The following is a 20624-nucleotide window of genomic DNA, read 5'->3' on the forward strand; positions in this document are numbered from 1 at the left end:
GACACTGTATAGCATGACAGACATAAAGGTGATATGTCCAGGCCTGGCACTGTACAGTATATAATGTTTTCAGAATTATTTTTTTTTCTGGAATGCAGGAATAAATGCAGATTTTCATTTTTGAACAATAGTGTTTTGACCCAAGGGTCGTAAAACAGTCTCAATTCATAAATCACCAGGGAAACTTTCAATTCAAATGAGAAAAATACAAGTTTCACTTGTTTTTTTGTTTGTTTTTTTTTTCCAACATTAGCAATGTGCAGACATGGGGAACAATTTGATCCATAAATGGATTTACTCAGGACCCGTAAAATTTATGTAAATGTATGTATGAATTCATTTATTATCCACATAGAGGCCCTATGGTCAACAGTGGAGCTGAATAAGAATGAATATCCCAAACACAAGTCAAATGTTGAGTGTCTATTTACACTTCAGGGATAATTGGTGTTTTATTCATGTGATATTCAAAGTGCTCTTTGGCAGGAGAATAGTCTGAAAACCATGGAGAACTGCAAAGTGTGACTGGACAGAACCCCACTTCATGTAGCCTTAGTAGAGGATAAGATTTGCTGTTCGGACTGATTTTCCAGAGAAGCAAATCATGTACTATGATCTGGTTTGCAGACTGGTCAAAGGGCTGAATATCACATTAAAACATGCATCCTTTATACTGTGACGGATTTTTTTTGTAGGAAAGTATATCTTTATTCCATTTAATGCCACAGCTTCCGTCTGCAAAACTGTACCAAGCATCCAGCTAAATTCCTCAGGGGGTACGATATAGCTCAAGTGGAAGCTCAGCAGGTGGAGGCAGCTCTCTGTGAGTTTAACTTAGATACACTGTCTGTGTGCCTGCTTATAAACTTTTCAACTCTACTATACAGTTTAGAGACACACATATGAGCCTTGCTTTGTGTGTGCTTTTTTACAAAGCAATCAAAAACATTGTCACATCTCTATGTGGATTATCTTCTAAATGAATCTGCTGGTAGCCAAGCTACCTGTTTCCAGTCTTTATGCTAAGCTAAAAATCTGCTGGCTCAAGTTTCATACTTACATGAAAGCAGTATCAATCTTCTCATCATAATTTATTTATACTATATTCATATCCACAGTCACAAAGTCAGTGAACATGCAGACATGGACTTCTCAGGTTAGAATGAGACATTTATGTATTTAAGCTTCAATTATGTAACATCAACTATAAACTAATTTCTATTGAAAACCATATAACTACTTGGGGATACACATTAAGTATAGTTTTGGCCGAAATCGTCCCCCACCGGCAACTGCAAATACGCTGCTGGTTTGATGCCATGAAACAAGGAAAGGATATCCACATGGTTACACCAGTATATTCCCCCATTGTGGAATGCAGTGTTGCACCTCAGACAGTATTGGTCAGGCATACAAATAAGGTTAGTTTATCCCAGAGGTGTATGAGCTTGGCAGTTGTTTTCATGCCTTTCGAAAGGGAATCCATTTGTCCCCATGAGGGGCTGACAAAGCTTCTTATAAACAACACTGGGTAATTTCTAAACTGCTTTGATACTCTGTGTTATTCTGTTGTTAGGTTTTGCGGGAATTTGATGTCAGGGAAATCAAAAAATGACATAAAAGTCATATGTTTATCTGTTTTCGAAGCAAAGTATACTTGTGTAGATAAAAGAGAGGAATATATGCCTGCATAAATATATGCATATACACTTAAAAAAGGCAGTTAGAGTGATAAAAAAAAAATCAATTTGAGATATAATATCTCTTTTGGGATCTGACACTGATCAATTAGCCACCTTAAAACTGAGGTTCACTGGGCCAGAGATATACATCTTTGTCATCTATACAAGTGACTAATGTTGCACTTAACACCTTGCTTTGGAGTTTACCTTTGATTTGGTTTGATTGATTTGGTTGATTGGTTTGCAGTTCTTTCTGAATGATTCATTATTTTCCTTTCTCACCCCTAACCTAAAGGCATGCCCCAAGTCTTTTTTTTTTTGTTCTTCTCTGATGGTTTTTGATGATTTGGGTGATGAGATGCCCAAGCTACCTTTTTTTTTGTTTTTTAAGAAACCCTCCGCACTTCAATCCCGTGAGAACTCTTGACTGTTTTTGAACTGGGACCCTGTCACTTACGTTTTAAATTTTAGCCTGCTACTGCATTTCATCAGGCACTAAGCACAAGTGAATGCTTTTTAACATACTGAGAAATGCAATTAGAAACTAATAGTAGCAGCTTGCCAATAGCTACCTCTCTTTGATTGCATTCCTAAGTGCACTGTGAAGTGCAGTAACAGACCAGCTTTTAAAATGTTATCACTTTGCCTTTAGTAAATATTAAATGGCCAAAATATCCCGTTTGAGTGCACCCACTCTGCTGCGGTGTCGGGTGCTTGTTAGATTAGCTGCACTTTTTGTGGTCATCAAATCAGTATACTTCCTTAATCCTGGGTCTCCCCAGCAACCTGCGGGTGCTTCTTAAATCTTACATGGTTTCTTTTACACTTTTGTTTTTGGTTTGAGTAGAAGTAGTGTGAACAGATTGGTAGTGGTTTGCTCTGAGCAGTGTCTTGCAGACGATGCCAGTATGGACTGCATCTATCTCTCTTTTTCTTTCTGTCTCTTTGGAATGCCTCTTCTTCTCCTCTCTATCTCTCTCCTTCTACTTCTGAGCTTTTTGAGTTCACTTAACTCTTCTTTTATGGATGTTTATCTCTGTCCTCTTTCTCGTTTGTTTGCGGTGTTGCTTGCTCACCTGAATTGCAAGCTGGGTAACATGGGTTTCTCATGCTAGTAATTAATTGTTTTCTTTTTTTTGTTTTTTTTACTTCCAGCACATCACAATTAAATAAAAATGCACTTTTATGTTGCAGTTTTTACAACTTACAACTTACACAAAAGGTGTAAAACTTAAAAATCAAGGGTAAAAGTGCTCAAGAAACCCATGTTACCTACTGAACAGATTGAACTGATAAAAATTTTTGCTCGAAAAAATGACGTGCAATGTGAGAAAACAGCTCAAATTAAATCTCACTAAGTTCATAAATCATGTGAGCAGCATCTCTCGTACCTCACATCTGCACTTCAGTTCAGCCTGAATTTATCTGAAAATGACTGTTTTGTTTTTCTACTGAAATTAAAATAGCGTGTAATGCACGGATCCTCCAGGGCCACGAGTCCACTGCACTCTATATAATTTGTTTTGTGTCAGTTCATAATGGGAAATATAATGAGGAGTGATTTGAGTTTAATCTGAGTCTGGTTCACGGCTTTGATTTCACTTTTCAAATTGAAGCAAATCCAGATTTAAATCATGCTTAAATTGACCCAACTGGCCCTTTGTGTAATTAACACACACAGACAAACACACACATCTTCAGTTTTTCACTTAGCCCTCACTTAGTGATATCAGTACCATCTTCCTTCCCTGCGTCCTTCCTCCCTTCCTTTTCTTCCCGTCCACCTTTCCGACTCATCCTCGTCTACCCTTTATCCATCACTCTTCCCTCCCTTCCTTCCTTCCTACAGTTGTCCTCCCTTCCAACTTTCATTCCCCTTTACACCATTATGCACGTCAGTTCCCCTCAAACACACACAGATACACACACACACACAGCCTCTTCTACGCTCATTTTTTCTCAGCCAGTCCCTGGTTACTGGACAATTAGAAAAGGGGTACAAAATATGTTCTTATAATACACAAGTGTAATTAGTAGTACGTGATACATTATTGTCCATCATTACTGTGCATGACCATAAAGGTGTATGTATGGCCCTGTTAGAATTCCTTTAATAGCATCATTTCTCCCCTCCTTCCTTTCCCTGCTTTATCTCTCTCTTTTGAAATAACTTCCTTTCCTTTTTGGCTTTTCTCCTTTCAGTCTTATTTCCTAGATTATTTTTTTATTTCCAATTTTTTACCCCTCTCTCTCTTTTTTGTTCCGTCTCTTCCTACTATCTTTCCCCTTTGCCTCTTCCTTTCTTCAAAGTTAATTGTACTTCCACTAATTGTGCTGTGTCAGGTCCTCCTTTTCTTCTCGGAGAAGATTGGGAGTGATGATGCATTAATTTTGTGGTAAGGTATTATAACAGGGCCAATACCGAAGCAGAGCGAACAGCTCCTGAGTCATAGATTGAACTACTAGTTAATCTATCACTCCTAGTAGTCTAAAATGTTGCTACTGTGTACTAGGGAGGACTAGTGGGTGTCTCCCTACAGTATGTTATGTTTTGTTTCTCAGTGTTATCTAAATACTTGTGGGCTCTGATTTCCAAAAGCATCTAAAATCATCTTAGTCCAGAGTGGGACTGAATTAGATGATAATAACCTTCTGTCTTTTTAATGTGATATTCTGGTGCAACTTTGACCTGAAAATAGATGCAACTGAAATTGTGGTCTGGTTAGCTGACAACTGTGAGACAACAACAACAGACGTTAACAAAGTTAACTTTTCACAAGGTCCGAACCATTTCTAATTTCACTTGGATCTTGACTATTTTTAGGTCAAAGAATTGCCTGAATAACACATTCAGTATTTTTAAACAGGCATTGTCTTTTAATGCTGAGATGTTTTTGGTAAACGTAGCTTGAGTGTCAACTACTGTTATTGTACTGTAGTTTCAGCTGGCAGAAAGAAAAACAGATAGCTACAGAGGCGGCCCGCACACAAATCCACCGGCTCACATGACAGTGACCCTACACATAAATGTTGCACAGAGACTCCTCACACAATCAGCTCTCTTCTCTTCTGCGGCTGCTCAAGACCATCATTCATTATTTCAGCCCTCAAGGCATCACACAGAAATTTCCCAATATCCCACATTTCTTACATGTTTCAGTCTTTTAAGTGAATCAGCCTGATGTGGTCCTCAAAGAAGATGGGGCCAGTATATATATATATGCAGTAATAAAATATAAAGAATTCTCCCTCCCGGCTCAGATGAAATTTATTTTTCACCTCTCCACCATGTGAGGGTTGGTCAGAGACTGAACACTCGCTAGCCTTATTTGTCTGGGCTAGAACGAAATTCTCACTACTTTTCCCATAAAAACACTAAAAAAAAAAAAAAACACACATACTGTAAATGCACATACATACACACGCAAGGCGCTGCTCTGGTGCTGATCTTTGTTGCCTTTCCTTAAAGCCAGCTGACTCCTCCTCGTCCTCGTCCTCCTCCTCTTCGTCCTCCTCCTCCTCCTCTTCCTCCTCTCACCCCCCTGTGGTAAGGACAATGGTACGCTCCGACGGTAACGTCCGCCTCCCTAACTCCTCCACCATCCCTCCATCCCTTCATCCTTCCATCCCTCCTCCTACTACGGTATGATCCAAAACTTTTGGCTTTTCATTGGTCCTGTCATCTCTCCTCTGTCGCTCCCGCTGTCATCTTCTGCAGCATGCACAGAGTCATCCTGTATTTATGTAGCTGTTGTTTGTACTTTTACACGTTTATTTATGTGTGTGTGTATGGTGAAGGACACTGTATTGTACAGGCTTAGTGTAACTGGAGTCGTGTGACTTTCCTTGAGTGGCTATTGTTGTTGCCATGGTGCCCGCTGCCCCCCCCCCCCACTTTCCCTGTGGCTTGCAACTTGCTCCCCCTTATGGATGTGGTATCTTCAGTGCTTCGTCATCGGTGCAAGCCATCATGGTCACCACACAATCACGCTTTCTCTCTTTCATCCACTCTTCTCCACTGGCCTACCATCTGTCTATGTATCTATCTGTCTATCTATCTTTGTATCTATCTATTTATCAATGAATCAGTGTATTTGTTTGGATTTCACTGATTAATTCAAACTATACTTCATCTTCAGTCTCTCTCTCTCTCTCTCTCTCTCTCTGTACACTTATTGTCACTGTAACTCTCTCGCTCACTGCCCCACTCTCGCAATGGTGCCCACTGTGGTCCAGTCGTGGTATTACATGCAGCACAGAATTTTGATTTACATTCTTTAGAAGGAAGTGTCATTTTCAGCATATCTGTCAGTGGAGTTTGGGACAACTCATATCTTGCGTTACTTGTCAACACTACAGTGTCACCAGGAAAATGTGACATCTACCTTTTAAAAAAAAGTACCCAAAACCCCATTCACCCTATAGGTATGAAACATATTTCCAAAACTTTGATGTTTATTTTCATTTTTATTTTTTTTTAGTTATTTTTGTCTTAACATGACTTTAACATGTATTCTGTTGAAAAGTAATATATGACATCTGTTATCCCAAACTGCTGTAAGATGTGTGGAGAATGACACATTCTTTTTTAGGAGCACACTGTGTGGGATTAGCATAAAGAACTGATGGCTTCTTGGAAAAACACATGGCAACAAACAGATTTGGAGATTAATGGGGTTGATTTTGTGTTTTTTGGAGGTTACATTTAATGGTGCTACTACAGTGAAGAAAGATGTAGTATGTCACTGTTACTGTCACATCATTACAATAGAAATGTTGTGTTTGTATGAGGTTGTGTGTATTCTATGCATACTGATGCATTTGTGTGGTAGTGTATAGTTAGATATCGATGTTTCTTTATTAAGCTGTGTAATTTCTGCATTATTGTTAGTGCTGTTCTAATTGCTGATGATTTGGTACATATGGTACCCACATGGTACACATGAACCACTATATATGGTTTAAATGTAAATAGTATACAGGAACCTTAGTCGCTGTATAGTAGAAACTGCATCGTACTTCACTCTCTTCTCAACAAATTCTGATGTTGCCTTTGTTTTCTGCCTTTTTGTCCTGAAGAAGGAGCAGCAGCGGCATAAATAAATAAATCTGTATTAGAATAGCACTCAGCGAGATGGCTGAATATTTCATCATTGAGTTATTTCCTGTGGATGACTACTGGGACAATAGGCAGTTTGAAAGCTACAGTGCCTCTCAACCTTGTACTTTAGAACTTTGCCAAGGCATATTCTGAGTAAACTGCAACATTTCCAAATATGAGATGGTTTAAATAGCTTGTGAGGCAAAACACTGTATGCCCAATGCAAGAAGCTCTGCAAATAAAAAAAAGACTGCTGGGATAAGGACAGTGTTGGGAGCTCAAAGTAAACAGAGGGTTAAGTTGAGATTTGCCTCCCGTGAAAATATGTTTTTATACCTGGAGTTAGCTGCATTAGACAGTAATATCTTTATCCTCTTGAATGTCATCTTTGGATTGTTCCTCCCAGTGGCCAGTTGCTCCATTAGAGACAAACAATTAGCTTGCCTGCATGATTTATTGAAACAGGAATCTGCCTGCAGGCTAGGATTTCAGTACTGTATCTGTTGTGAATTGTTATCAGTGATTTATAAAAGAGCTTACCTCTGATGGAAATCTCCCTGGCCCAGTTTCAGCTATTAGAATTTTAGTCCATACCAGCACAGAACAACCAAATCCTTCAGCTCAGTTAGATGATGTACTTCACGAGGCTCCTGAAGTATTTTAATGCTTGTCAAATGTCATTGCAAGGCTGGATTTACCTGTCTAGGATGTAAAGAGTGTGTTCTTCACCATGACTATGACAGTGTGGAGCCGTGGTAGGAGAACAGCACAGTGCTATGATTTTAGAACCAATACAATCTAGAAATTTGAATCAGTAAAAACTAGTCAGTGTAGGAATAACAACAGTCACAATTGTAAAGTAACTTTGACTTGCCTGAGAGCACAGCTGGACGTATCCAGTATAAAGATATAAAGAGAAACAGTGGCTGAAGCAGGTGTGTTCAGGAAGATGTGAGTAGTTTGTCGATCTCTTTGTTGCCAAGTGATTTTTTTTCAAGAAGCCACAAAAATAAGCATGATTGCCCGATTCTCTCCCAGATCTCTTTTGTCAGTTGATTTTGATGGGATTTTGTAGGACGCAGATATCCATTTATTAACTCTGTGTGTGTGTGTGTGTGTGTGTGTGTGTGTGTGTGTGTGTGTGTGTGTGTGTGTGTGTGTGTGTGTGTGTGTTTGTGTGTGTGCGCGCCTGTGTGTAATGCTTATTTACATCCACATGTATGTGTGGGTGCTAATATGCATGTGAATGCGATGTATGTGTGTTATTACTTGTATGTCTGCATTTCTGTGTGTCTCTGTGTGCATATGCACATGTGTATGTTTGTATGATCATCTATACTTGTGTGCGTGTGTTTGTGTGTGTGTGTGTGTGTGTGTGTGTATGTGTGTGTGTGTGTGTGTGTTTACCTCCCCAAACTATCTGCATGTGTTCCCATGCGTCCTGTGTTTTTAAAAAAAAAAAAAACACCAAACCCCACCAAAAGGGACTGCAGAACTCTGAAGAGAACGCCAGGATCTCCATCACCTTCTTCCGGCTGTTCCGCGTGATGAGGCTGGTGAAGCTGCTGTCTCGCGGGGAAGGGATTCGGACCCTGCTGTGGACCTTCATCAAATCCTTCCAAGTGAGGGGAGAACCGGACACAACATGCTAGATCAGGGGGTTGGGTTTACACAGGACCGAAATGCAAGTAGCAGAGGGAAAGTGGAGCTGTAACCCTAATGCGACTCAGATTGGAGATTTTTGGAGACCATAATTGTATTTAAACTATATGTTAAAATGTCATACTTAAATTGATTTCACTAGGAAAATAATTATCTGATTAATTAACCCATGATAGATTTGTTTCCTTTTTATAAATACTGTATAAATCATGTGGTAACTTCAGATCTGAGTCACATGGGGATAAAAAATATATTTGTTCTTGTGTAAATCCAGCCTGGTGGAGACTCACAAGCCACCTTTCCTTTCCTTGCCTCCTCCCTCCTTGTCTCCACCTCCTATTGATGCAGAAATTCAGAAGGAAGAGATATCTGCCTGTTGAGTCTAGAACTTGACAGGGAATGGGGAAAAGAAAGAGGGAAGGTGTGAAGTAATGGAGAGAAGGTTTAGGAGTCTCTCTTCAGAGGCAGGGAGGGATGTAGGGACATGAAGTTAGGAAACAGGCAGGAACTCAAAAACCTCAACTAGCAATCTTTTGTTTTCGAATCTTTCCTCCCCTTCTCTCTTCTTCCTTATCCATTTCCTCTTCCTCTACTACCCCTTTTACTCTCCAACACCCTACTACTAACCCCTGAGAGCTCACCATTCCCTGTAGGTGGGTTAAGCATTAGATAAGTTTAACAAAGCACTCCACCAAAAAATAAAATCATTTGATAGAGAGTTATGAGGAAATTGAAATAATCTGTTCTCTCTCTTGTGTCAGCGGAGACAGGCCACTTCATGTTACAGTGCGGTCATTGAAATTTGGCGATGCAGCAAAAATCGGACTCAGACTTTTTAAGCAGGGACGTATCATGTCTGCACATTATCTTGGTCGTAAACTTTTACTTTTTCAATTATTTGTCATGATTTGGCCCTGCTCTTCCATGCACAAGGGTAATGTTAGCCAGGAGCTCAGTTCTACACAGTTTCCCAGATGTGTAAATATACAAGTTGTACGTGCTGTGGCCATGTTTGGGTCTTGGCATATGCACAATAGATTGGGACTGGTCTACTGGCTAAACTTAGAGAGCAGTTTGTATTTTTTATATGAGGTTTTTCACTCCTGTGTCAGATGATTTATCGTGGATTGTTTTTTGATGTTGACAAGGTTGCAGCTCAGTTCACTCTCATAAAATACCATTAACTTCATCATATTGTATCTGCCAATTTAAAAACTAAAAACTCCATACATGTGAAACCAATAGTTTCCCTAAATCAGTTGTAGGTTAATTGCATACTGGTGGATTGAATGAGAGTGAATGGACTGCAGTCTTGGTGCAGGATGATATTGCAGACGACTTGTTACTGATATGTCTCTCTCCTCTTCAGGCTCTGCCCTACGTAGCTCTGCTTATAGTGATGCTATTCTTCATATACGCTGTCATCGGCATGCAGGTAAGCTGTCATCCTGTCCCCTTGTTTTCCCTCCCTCTGTTATGTTTTCTTCTCTCTCCTTCTCTCCTCTAGCTGGCGTCCGTCCTGTGTCTGTCCTCCTGGAGTCTTGTCAGCCAGAATACCTGTTCGGTCACGTCGCCTTTATCTCCTACGCTTTTCTCCCTCCTCTAGCTGTTGCCTGTCTTTGTCGCTCTTCTTCCTCCCTCCGTCTGTCCTAACATGTCTCCTACAAGCTGTTGTGTATAGTTTGTATCACTGAGGATGAGCGGGAGATACTTTGATTTGACTGGCTGGGGACAACCAGCCTGTCATTCTGATAGATCCAGAGAGCAACCACTTCCTCTTGTCAATGCTGTGTACTGTGACTACTTCCTTCCCTCCTGTGCAGATGTTTGGTAAGATAGCGCTGCTGGACAGTACGCAGATCAACAGGAACAACAATTTCCAGACGTTCCCTCAGGCAGTGCTGCTGCTCTTCAGGTGAGGAACCTTTACACCCTCCTCATCATCTATTTAACACTTCTCGTAATATCTATCTTATTGCTCTCTTTGCGTTATCACTATCCTCTTCTTGTCCCTTCTTATCTCTCCATCATTAATTCTGTAATTTCACATCATCAACTTTTCCTATTCCTTTTTTTATCTGTATTTTCTCTCTTCCATGTACCCTGAAAAGACTTTTATATTCTACATTAAAGGACCAGTGTGTAAGATTTAGTGGAATCTAGTGGAACACACTTGGCAGAAATGGAATAAAATTTTGTATGTTTTAATTACTGTAAAATCACCTAGAAATAAGAATCATTGTGTTTTCATTAGCTTAAAATGAGCCCTTTATATCTACATAGGGAGCGGGTCCTTTTCCACAGAGCCCGCCATGTTGCACCGCCATGTTTCCATACTAGCCCAGAGCGGACAAACCAAACACTGGCTCTAGAGAGGACCTTTCGTGTTTTTCAAGAGTTTCACAGCCACTGTAGGTTCTCCTACACACTTGTAAGGGGAGGGTTATTCAGTTGGTTGCAATCTGCAACCTCACCGCTAGATGCCAATAAAATCCTACACACTGCTCCTTTAAGAGGTTATCATTGACATTTTATGACATCAGGTTAATTGAGAGCCAGGATATCTGTAAATGTCAAGTCGCAAATTCAGCAGACTGTGACATGACTCTGCACAAGAGTGTACGTGGCAAAATGTTTGTCAGTTTGTACTATGAGACCACGTTACTGATGCCATGCTGAGAATTTAAAAGTTTGAAAGTTCTAACTACAAATATTTAGCAGTGATCACAATAATATATTTAGCAGCCTTAACAGCATCCAAACTCTATCTGAACACCTGTATGCTCGTAGTTAGGTGGTAACTGTTGTGAATTTGACATTGATTTAATATAAACAAAAGCATTCTGGTCCACTGAGGAGGACACCTTCTGCACCGTTGTCAGACAAGACTACTGATAATGCATTTAAACTGTGTGGATCCACTTTCAGAAACCTCTCTGTCCTGTGTGGTTGTGATGATGGTAAGATTCCATGCTGGGGACAAAAAACACAGAAGCTGGGAGGATAGATCACACATAATGAAGAGTCAGACAGCTTATTGTTTTTGCAGGAGTTTTGCAATAATAAAAAGTACCTTTTTCTATCCGTTCATATTCTGTGGACTGACCCCTTCATGGAATATATTATAACATCTTGCTTCCATTCAGAGAGACTTGTACTTGGATACTTCATACTTCTATGTAATTTAAACCCAACAAACAGTCAACATATAATAAATAATATTAGAAAAACAAATAGTAGTAGTATAATAAAACCCAACAGAAAATAATCACCTGTTAAAATAGAACCTGCAGAGTTTGAAAGCTTAATAGTAGCACTGAAGTATTCAGAATGGAAGACAATTATAGTTTGGACTTGATCTACAGGTCAACAAAATCAAATATGGAATCACACTTCTTTATTTGTTGTTCTGTAAATTTAGTGTATCAGGATATGATCACAATGTGAAAAAAATTGAATTGTTCTTTATGATGTTGACACTCCTAACGCTTGTGCATATGTGTGTGTGTTTGTGTGTATGTGTCTCCCCTCCTTCTGTCTTTATATCTATGTGCATGCATGTGTGTGTCACTTGTATGCCTGTCTGCATACATGCACACATCCATGTGTCTGTATGTGTGTGTGTTAATGTGTAAATGCACATGTGACTCCATGCTGGTGCGCTGATGCACTCATGCGGCAATCTATGCATGTATGTGTTTCTCTGTACTTTTGTTTGGTGTATCTGTACATGCGCGTATCTTTGCATGCGCATCTGTGTCGACGTGCGTGCATATCTGTGGATGCGTGTGCGTGCATGTGTCTGTCTACCAGATGTGCAACAGGTGAGGCGTGGCAGGAGATCATGCTGGCGTGCTCGCCCAATAAAACTTGTGAGAAAGGATCGACCAATGAGAGCAGCTCTGCCACCGATGACTGCGGCAGCCAGTTTGCCATCATTTACTTTGTCAGCTTCTACATGCTCTGTGCCTTTCTGGTGAGTACAGACACAGAAAAAAGAATTCGGTTTTTATTGTTCCCATTTTAAACATGTCAGCGAAATCTTATCGTTCACGGATCTTGATGCGAATTGTTTTATACATCAAGGTAAACAGTGGTTGCACTGAATGTTAGTTTAAAGGAGTAGTTCAACATTTTGGGAGCATTGTCATAACAACATTTCAGAGGGAATTATGTGTCAAACTATTTCTTGGCTGAGCACAGCGCGTTCCTGGAGCCTTGTCGTCTCCAAACAAGATATAATGTGTTAATTAGTGAGCTGTAGATTTGCAGGTGGGTGCACTTTGTCACTTTTGGACTGAGCCAAGCTGGCTGTTACCTCCTGTTTGCTGTCTTTGTACTAAGCTAAGATACCTGGCTTTAGCTCTGTATTTATTAATGTATCAATAATTTTCAGCAATAAGCATATTCTCAATATGTTGAACTATTCCTTTAAAGACATCTTTTAAAGTTGCATTTTACATTAAGTTTTGAATTCAGTATATGTTTCAGTAATCCACGGCATGATGTTGCAAGTTATAATTTGAAAAAAGCAATTAATAATTAATTAAATTTTGATAGTTTAGTTTCTTACTGATTCCTGATTTTCCCCAGATCATCAATCTCTTTGTGGCCGTCATCATGGACAACTTTGACTACCTGACGCGTGATTGGTCGATCCTGGGGCCGCATCACCTCGACGAATTCAAGAGGATCTGGGCTGAATATGACCCAGAAGCTAAGTAAGTTAACAGAGAAGTGTAAACGTGCATATGTCATAATTCGTCTTTAATCTGCAGAGTCACTAATGAGACCTCTGTGCTGTGTTCAGGGGGAGGATAAAGCACTTGGATGTGGTGACTCTGCTCCGGAGAATTCAGCCTCCCCTCGGCTTTGGAAAGCTCTGTCCACACAGGGTGGCCTGCAAGGTAAACAAACACACACACACACACACACATTACCAAACATGGTCTGAAGGCTGAAGAGCTGTAGAAAATATACTAAATATTTGAACAGGCTTTTTATTCAAGTACTCAAAATTTATCCTCCTACTATCTTTGGGCAGAATTAAAACTGGTCTGTTTATGATGTGTAATGTCACGTGATGACAGTAGCCATCTCATAACATTGGCAACAGATCGTACATAGAGAGAAAATACTTTAGCTATTTAGACACTGAAATCTCTAGAAGCAAAGTAGTTTTAATTAGTATTAATTTTAATTTTTGCATGATTTTGTGTCACTGTGTGTGTGTGTGTGTGTTCTACCTCCTGTAGCGTCTGGTGTCGATGAACATGCCTCTGAACAGTGATGGAACAGTGATGTTCAACGCCACACTGTTTGCCCTGGTCAGAACCGCACTCAGGATCAAGACAGAAGGTAACAGACACACAAATTATCATACACACACACACAGGAGTGAAATTTTCTCATCATCTTGCCCAGTCCCAGTTTATTTCTTCTTGTACCATCCCAAGTGATTTCTGTTGCCATTATTGTCCGGATGCGGTTACTTTTATTCCTGATCCTGTTTCAGTCCCAGGGAGTCATCCCCTTTTGACTATTCCCTGGTATGGATCACAATTTCCACCCAAAGATCTTGGGAAACTGTTTTAAACATTAATGCCGAGGCATCTTACTGTGCCTTCCGCACTTTTGCTGATCTACAGTATCTCCGCTGTGTGAAAAGTCTTACAGATACCAGATTTTTTAAACTGATGTTAACCAAATATTTACACACCATGGTGATATGCTGGAACGGCTACGGCATACAAATTTGTGCTGACTGACTGTGCTTTGCTGTTGTTTCATAATCCAACAGCACTCTGGGAACACCATAGACTCCAGCATCAAATGCACTCCCGATATACTGATACAGTAGACAAACAATACTTGTGCTGAGGCTTTCAAACTGGCCAGGTTGTGCTGTAACTGTAAGATATCACTTTGAACTTACAGTATGTATACTGTATCATTTGTGTGTGTGTGTGTGCAGGTAACCTGGAGCAGGCCAATGAGGAACTGAGGGCCATAGTGAAGAAGATCTGGAAGAGAACCAGCATGAAACTCCTGGATCAAGTAGTGCCCCCTGCTGGCGGTATGTATACTCTGCAACACATCTGTTTTGTACATGTTTAGCTGGTGTTAATCAACAAACAATATGCACTTGTAAATCCTATAATTAAAGTGGACAATGGAAGAGGCTTCCATTATAATTTATTGACCTTTGCATTGATTCCTCTGTGATTCATTTTGTTTCTGTTAATATAACCAAAACCTCAGCAGCATCACTTGTAGTTGAGTTTTTTCAAAATAGCATCTACCTGTCTAAAATATGTTTTTGTTTTTTTTTTCTTCTAGATGATGAAGTTACAGTCGGAAAGTTCTACGCTACCTTCCTTATTCAGGAATATTTCCGCAAGTTTAAGAAGAGGAAAGAACAAGGGCTGGTGGCCAAGGTGCCTCCCAAAACTGCTCTCTCTCTGCAGGTACACAAACAAAGAATTTTATTTATTCTGGCTCATAAATCTGTACAGATTTGTCAGAACAGAAATTGTGATTTTGATAGATCTCTTAGTGTGATGTAAATACTGTATAGTGTATATTCAGTAGATTACATGTGCAGAAATACAAATTCTCGTAATAAATGAGTGGTTAATGTGAGTGCAGATGTCTTTTTGGCAGGAAAATCAGCATGACTGTCACCATGCTTTTCCATGTTAAAGTGCAACACTTCAGATCGTTTTGTCTGTGTGTAGGCGGGCCTGCGGACGTTGCATGACATTGGTCCAGAGATTCGGAGGGCCATCTCTGGAGACCTGACCGTGGAGGAGGAGCTGGATAAAGGCATAAAGGAACCTGTGTCAGCTGCATCCGAGGACGATATCTTCAGGGTAAAGGTCGGATACACACACCCTCACTCACTCTCCAGAGAGAGAGAGATGATCAGCATCCAGCTTCAAGCCGTATTATTGCCCCATGCATTAACACATACACTCTTGCATGTGCTCAAAGGTTCAAAAAGACATTTTTAAAAGCCTCATTTCCCACCACACAGCTTGGCAACCAATCACTGAACTGAAACACTGAACCAAATCATTTCCAGTTGGTCGTCTGGGTTTTGAATGCGCAACCAGTGGCCAGGAATTGTAGAACAAAACCAAAACTCTAAAGAAAAAAAAAACTGACAGAAACCAAACACACACAGCTTCTAGTGCTCCTTCATTGGCAGGGTAAGTTATGCTATTTACCAGCCTCCCATTAATGCTGTCATTGCTACATTCACGGACTCCATTTTGTTTGCTTTAGTTTTTCTCTCTGAGAATTGGGGGATACATTGCAAATAAATTTCCTTTGGGACACAAGGTGTTGGCTTTGCGTTTCCATCCTAGCTGAGAAAAGTTTTGTTGCTGATAGGAATGTATGTGACAGTGGTAGCAATTCTGACTGTTTTTGTATTTTGATTTAAACATTGTACCTTCCTCTCTCCTGTCTTCACTCCTCCACTTTCTACTTTTCATCTTCTCTTTCCCCTTACTGTTACTTGCCTCATTTCTCTCACACTTCCTCTCCAACCCCTTAATTTCCCTTTCGATATCTCACCTTCATCACCTTTCCTTTTTCATCCACTTTTTCCCTTTTCTTCACACTCCATCTTTCTCTCCCCTCCTATTTCTTTTCTCTGACCCCACAGCGGGCGGGTGGGTTGTTCGGCAACCACGTCAACTACTACAACCAGAGTGACGGCCGCGGGTCCTTCCCACAGTCCTTCACTACTCAGCGTCCCTTGCACATCAGCCAGAAGGGTTCTCCCTGTGAAGGCGAGAGCCCATCCCATGAGAAACTCATGGACTCAACCACTTTCACACCTTCCTCTTACTCTTCATCTGGCTCCAACGCCAACATCAACAACGCCAACAACACTGGCATGGCCGGGGTAGCGACCCAGGGCATCAGTCGATTCCCGAGCCCTTCCATAAGCACCGTGGACGGACACACGGGACAGCCACTCACCCCCATCCTGCTGCCTAGATCTGCGTGGTGCTTCCCTCCAAAGAGGTGAGTGCAGTAGACCAGAAATGGAAAGTTGATTTTCTTTTATTGAAGGGCTATTCTTTTGAATTAGGGCAAGAATGATCAATGCTTTTCTCTTAGTCTCTTTAATTTCCTGTCTTTTATTTATATCTATCTTTCAGCACAGAAATTATTTATTTCTCTATGTCCTTTCACCTTTTTCCTTCCTCCTCTCTGTTGCTGTCTTTTGTTTCTGGTGGCAAGCAGGACGTGTTTTTATGACACCCTCATGCGGTATGTTGCCAGGCGACATAGAGACAAAATGTGTGTGTGTGTTGTGTTAAAAAGGTTTCATCATGCTATATAAAATTGCATAGCTATCAAAGTGCTATAGTGACACTTGTTGCTATGCACATAATGCTTTAGTTGCTATAGCAAAAGCCAGACTACATGCTGCTGTTATAAATTTGCTACCAAAGCCATAGATAGACTGTTTGGTACAGTTGGACCAAATCTTTCCTATCAAAGGCTTTTATTGCTGCTGTTTTACTGTATTTCAAGGCAGGTCTGGGTTAGACACAATGTCAGCTCTTTGTCCGTAACCTCTGTAGAAACTGTATCATGTGGAAACATCTGAAAGCTCATACTTATCTGCTATTGCAAGTCTTATATCTCAGTACATCTCACATAATTGTAGAAAGTGTAGTTAAAAATAACTAACTAATGTTGTTTTGTGATGGTTTCTCTTTTTTGCCCGATATAGGCAATGGTTTGGGGTTGTTCTGTCTGTCTGTCAGTTGGTTTGTTGACTACTTGGTCTAGATAAAGATATCTGTACAACTACTAGTTAGATTGACATGAAATTTGCTATAGATATCCATGGCCCCCAGAGGATAATTTCTAAGGACTTTGGTGATCCTCTGACCTTTCATTTTGCACCACAATTGGGTCAAAATTTGTCAGTGACCAACACTTTGGTTCATGACAGGATATCTTGAAATATCTTACATCTAATATATCCATTACCATGAAATTTACTGAGCTCATACATGCACCAGGAGATGAACCATTTCAATTTTAACTATCCATTGGCCTTTCCACATGCAACACCTGTAGTTTTGTTTACAAATTGTTTTAATTTAAGAAGGTTTTGCTGGTATGTATGAAATTAAGATTACAAGCTATAGTAAAAGGCAGCTTAGTTACAGTTAGTGATCTTTGTTTTTGAATCTAGTGCTTCATTACAAGCAGGAAAAAGTATAAGCTTTCCGATGCACTCTGTGGATTTGCGTGATTTCGTAACAGGGAAACTTCCACCCAGCTGCCAAGTGGAGTGAGCTTGATCAAACTCAGAACAGTCTCAGGTTTAATGAAATACTGTTCTAACCCAGAGTTTGCTGTGGGGCCCTTAAAATAGCTGTGGATTAAAGGGGCATATTGACATTTAGAAACTGTATTTTGTTTTTCTTCACCAGCCAGTTCTCAGGGGACGTTTATGTGCTGGCGCACATACAGAGTATTTAGTTCTATTTGTGAGCATTCATCATAGAAAATAATTGGTACTGCTAAGCTAAGCAGTTTGTTATGAGTCTTGGTTTTAATTAGAAATACAACTATTAACAGATTGTTCTGGGTAGCTTTTAGGCAAACAGTCTGGTGAAGAAGAAAATATTAAAATTTAAATGTCAGAATGTCTCCTCAAAGCTTAAGTCTGGAGTATGAAACAGATGTGACGGGGTGACAAGACATCTTTGGAATACAAAGAGAATACAACCTTATACAGATAAACATACAGAGTTTATATCAGGCTTTTCTCAAGAAAAATGGATAGTTTAAGATTGATTTTCTTTTCAAGACTGTATCCAGTTTAATGTAAGCATCACATCCACTTTCAAACAGGTGAATAGAAGAGACAGACAGCATCTCATTGTAAGATTTTATTGGCCTTCATTTGAAATTATGATAACAGCATAAAAAGTACCTACTTTATTTCCTAGCTAAGCCTAAATCAATATACTACCTTTCCACCAACATTAGCTAACAACATTAGCCTCATTATATATGCCAGGCAACCCATCATCTTATCTATCCTTGTCTTTGTTTTTTAAAGATGTCCGCACCTCAGTCCAACTATCAGTTTGTCATACTCCAGGTTCTGCCTCAAATGCTATTCACCATTTTGCTTTAACAAAATAATCCCCACCTGCTCCTCCTCCATCTTCTCCTTCAGCTTTTTTCTTCTTCTCCTTCCTCCTTGTTCCTTTTGCAAAACACGGTAATGAAACCTCAGTGGGTTTCTCAGTCTCTCCCACCTAAGTTCCACTTTGAGTTTTTTGCTAATCAGCTGCTTCTTTTTTTCTGTGTGTTTACATCTGTCTGCCTTATTGTCTACCTGTCTGCGGTCTGTGTTCATGTTCATTTTCTGTGTTTGTCTGTTCGCTTGTTCGGCGGTTTCGCTTGTTCGTCCGCTTGTAGCTCGGACTCGAGTGACAGCCGTCTGCCAATCATCCGGAGAGGGGAGGGATCAACGGAGGAGACGTACGATGAGAGCTACGGTGACGACAGGGAGTATCACGAGGACGACCACTCACTCTCCTCTGACATGTACTACTGAAACACATACACACACACACACCACTTGTATGTATAAATTGAGTACATTTTATGTTGTGTGTCTATCATTAACTCCCCCTTTGTGTGTCTGTGTGTTCACATTAGGCTGGTGTATCATGATGAAACATGTAAGCAGTTGACTCCCATGGAGGAAGGAGAGGAGGTAGAGGACAGAAGAGGAGGATGGCAGTCTCCCAGGAGAGTCTTCCTCTGCCCCACTTCTCTGGGTGAGTAGACACACATGTACAGATAAAAATCTTTCCTAAAAATTGTTCATAAGTATTTGTACAACTTATTTACTCTTGTAATTATGGTGCCTACTTTTATTGTAATTTACACATTTGAAATGCTGTATGTTTGCATATTTGTGGTGTGTGTGTGTGTTTCAGGGCGGAGATCGTCCTTCCATCTGGAGTGTCTGAGGAGACAGTCAAGGCCAGACGTCTCCCAGAAGACAGCTGTACCGTTACACCTTGTACATCATCAGGTAGAAGACACCCACATAATAAACACAAAAACGTATTTGCATTTACTGTAGATGCTTAAAAACAAATCAGCCAAAGTTGCAAATACAGTATGTGAAGTCGAACTTTCACCTACATTTATTCAGTATATTGTGTTTGACAGACATAGCCTTCCCTCCCTGCTCCTCTCTAACACTCTCCCTCTGCTCTCTGTCCTCCTCCAGGCTCTGGCAGTGGCAGGGTTGAGTCCTCTGCTAAGAAGGAGTCACTCACCCACCCTCTTCAGCCGGCTGTGCTCCACGCCTCCAGCCAGTCCCACAGGTACACTGTATCATCACAGCTGTGCATACATAAAAAGCCAAAAAGCAGTTCGTCATGAGCGCTGGCAAAAATGTTGTATTGCATTTTCTCGCAATGACAAAATCACTGCAGATAATGATTCGATTTTGAAGTATTTATAAGGAAAAAACAGATAACTGACTCCAAAATCATGCATCATTATGAAGAACAATATTCTTGTCATGTTGCAGCTTTATCATTGCACATTTTGAGACATGTTTGTTCTCCTAAATAATGCCGCTCCTGTTTTTTGTTTTCTAGCCCATGGCAGTGATGCCTCCTACCAGCGAGTGCCCTCTCTGAGGCTAGAGGGCTCCAACTCCCATGAAAAGCTCAATACCAGCTTGCCCTCTGTCAACTGTGGGCCATGGTAAGACCAAGTATCCTGATAAGAATCGGCACAACTTACAGCACAAGTGTCCGAGTTTTTAAGAGAGAAATTTGTTGCCCCTAGGTACAGCGACAGTAATGGGAACAGCCGGGGACCCAGTCCTAACACCACCCAGGGCATGTCCAATCAAAGACCACCACGACCGGTGTCGCTCACAGTGCCCTCACTACTGGGAAAAGACCCAAGCTCACTGTCTCACGGCAGCGCAGGCAGTCTGGTGGAGGCGGTGAGTATGTGTGTGTATATGTGTTCTACTTTTTACTTAGCCTGTTTCCCTTCCATCTTACTTACTCTCCTTCTACCTGCCCCACTCCATCACCCATCTCCCACGATCTCCCTCCCTTCCTCTCCCTTCTTTTCTCTTTCTCTTTTCCTCCTCA

General features: G+C 40.6%; 1 protein-coding gene across 6 annotated transcripts in view; it reads left to right on the forward strand.

Moving 5' to 3' along the window:
- cacna1c (calcium channel, voltage-dependent, L type, alpha 1C subunit) overlaps positions 1–20624 on the forward strand; it is a 214674-nt gene that overhangs the window by 182352 nt on the left and 11698 nt on the right. For 3 of the 6 annotated variants that reach the window (XM_067581243.1, XM_067581245.1, XM_067581244.1), the window contains 19 exons: positions 5152–5325; positions 8268–8405; positions 9815–9880; positions 10269–10360; positions 12259–12421; positions 13039–13166; positions 13256–13352; positions 13701–13803; positions 14420–14521; positions 14785–14912; positions 15183–15317; positions 16118–16482; positions 16705–16731; positions 18913–19041; positions 19156–19277; positions 19440–19537; positions 19739–19835; positions 20115–20223; positions 20308–20470. In XM_067581243.1, the coding sequence (XP_067437344.1) occupies positions 5152–5325; positions 8268–8405; positions 9815–9880; positions 10269–10360; positions 12259–12421; positions 13039–13166; positions 13256–13352; positions 13701–13803; positions 14420–14521; positions 14785–14912; positions 15183–15317; positions 16118–16482; positions 16705–16731; positions 18913–19041; positions 19156–19277; positions 19440–19537; positions 19739–19835; positions 20115–20223; positions 20308–20470 (2436 nt within the window). The remainder of the gene's footprint in view (positions 1–5151; positions 5326–8267; positions 8406–9814; positions 9881–10268; positions 10361–12258; positions 12422–13038; positions 13167–13255; positions 13353–13700; positions 13804–14419; positions 14522–14784; positions 14913–15182; positions 15318–16117; positions 16483–16704; positions 16732–18912; positions 19042–19155; positions 19278–19439; positions 19538–19738; positions 19836–20114; positions 20224–20307; positions 20471–20624) is intronic. The other 3 variants (XM_067581246.1, XM_067581247.1, XM_067581249.1) reach the window with 1 other exon arrangement.

Source organism: Thunnus thynnus, chromosome 23 (assembly GCF_963924715.1).
Source record: "Thunnus thynnus chromosome 23, fThuThy2.1, whole genome shotgun sequence".
NCBI lineage: Eukaryota > Metazoa > Chordata > Actinopteri > Scombriformes > Scombridae > Thunnus > Thunnus thynnus.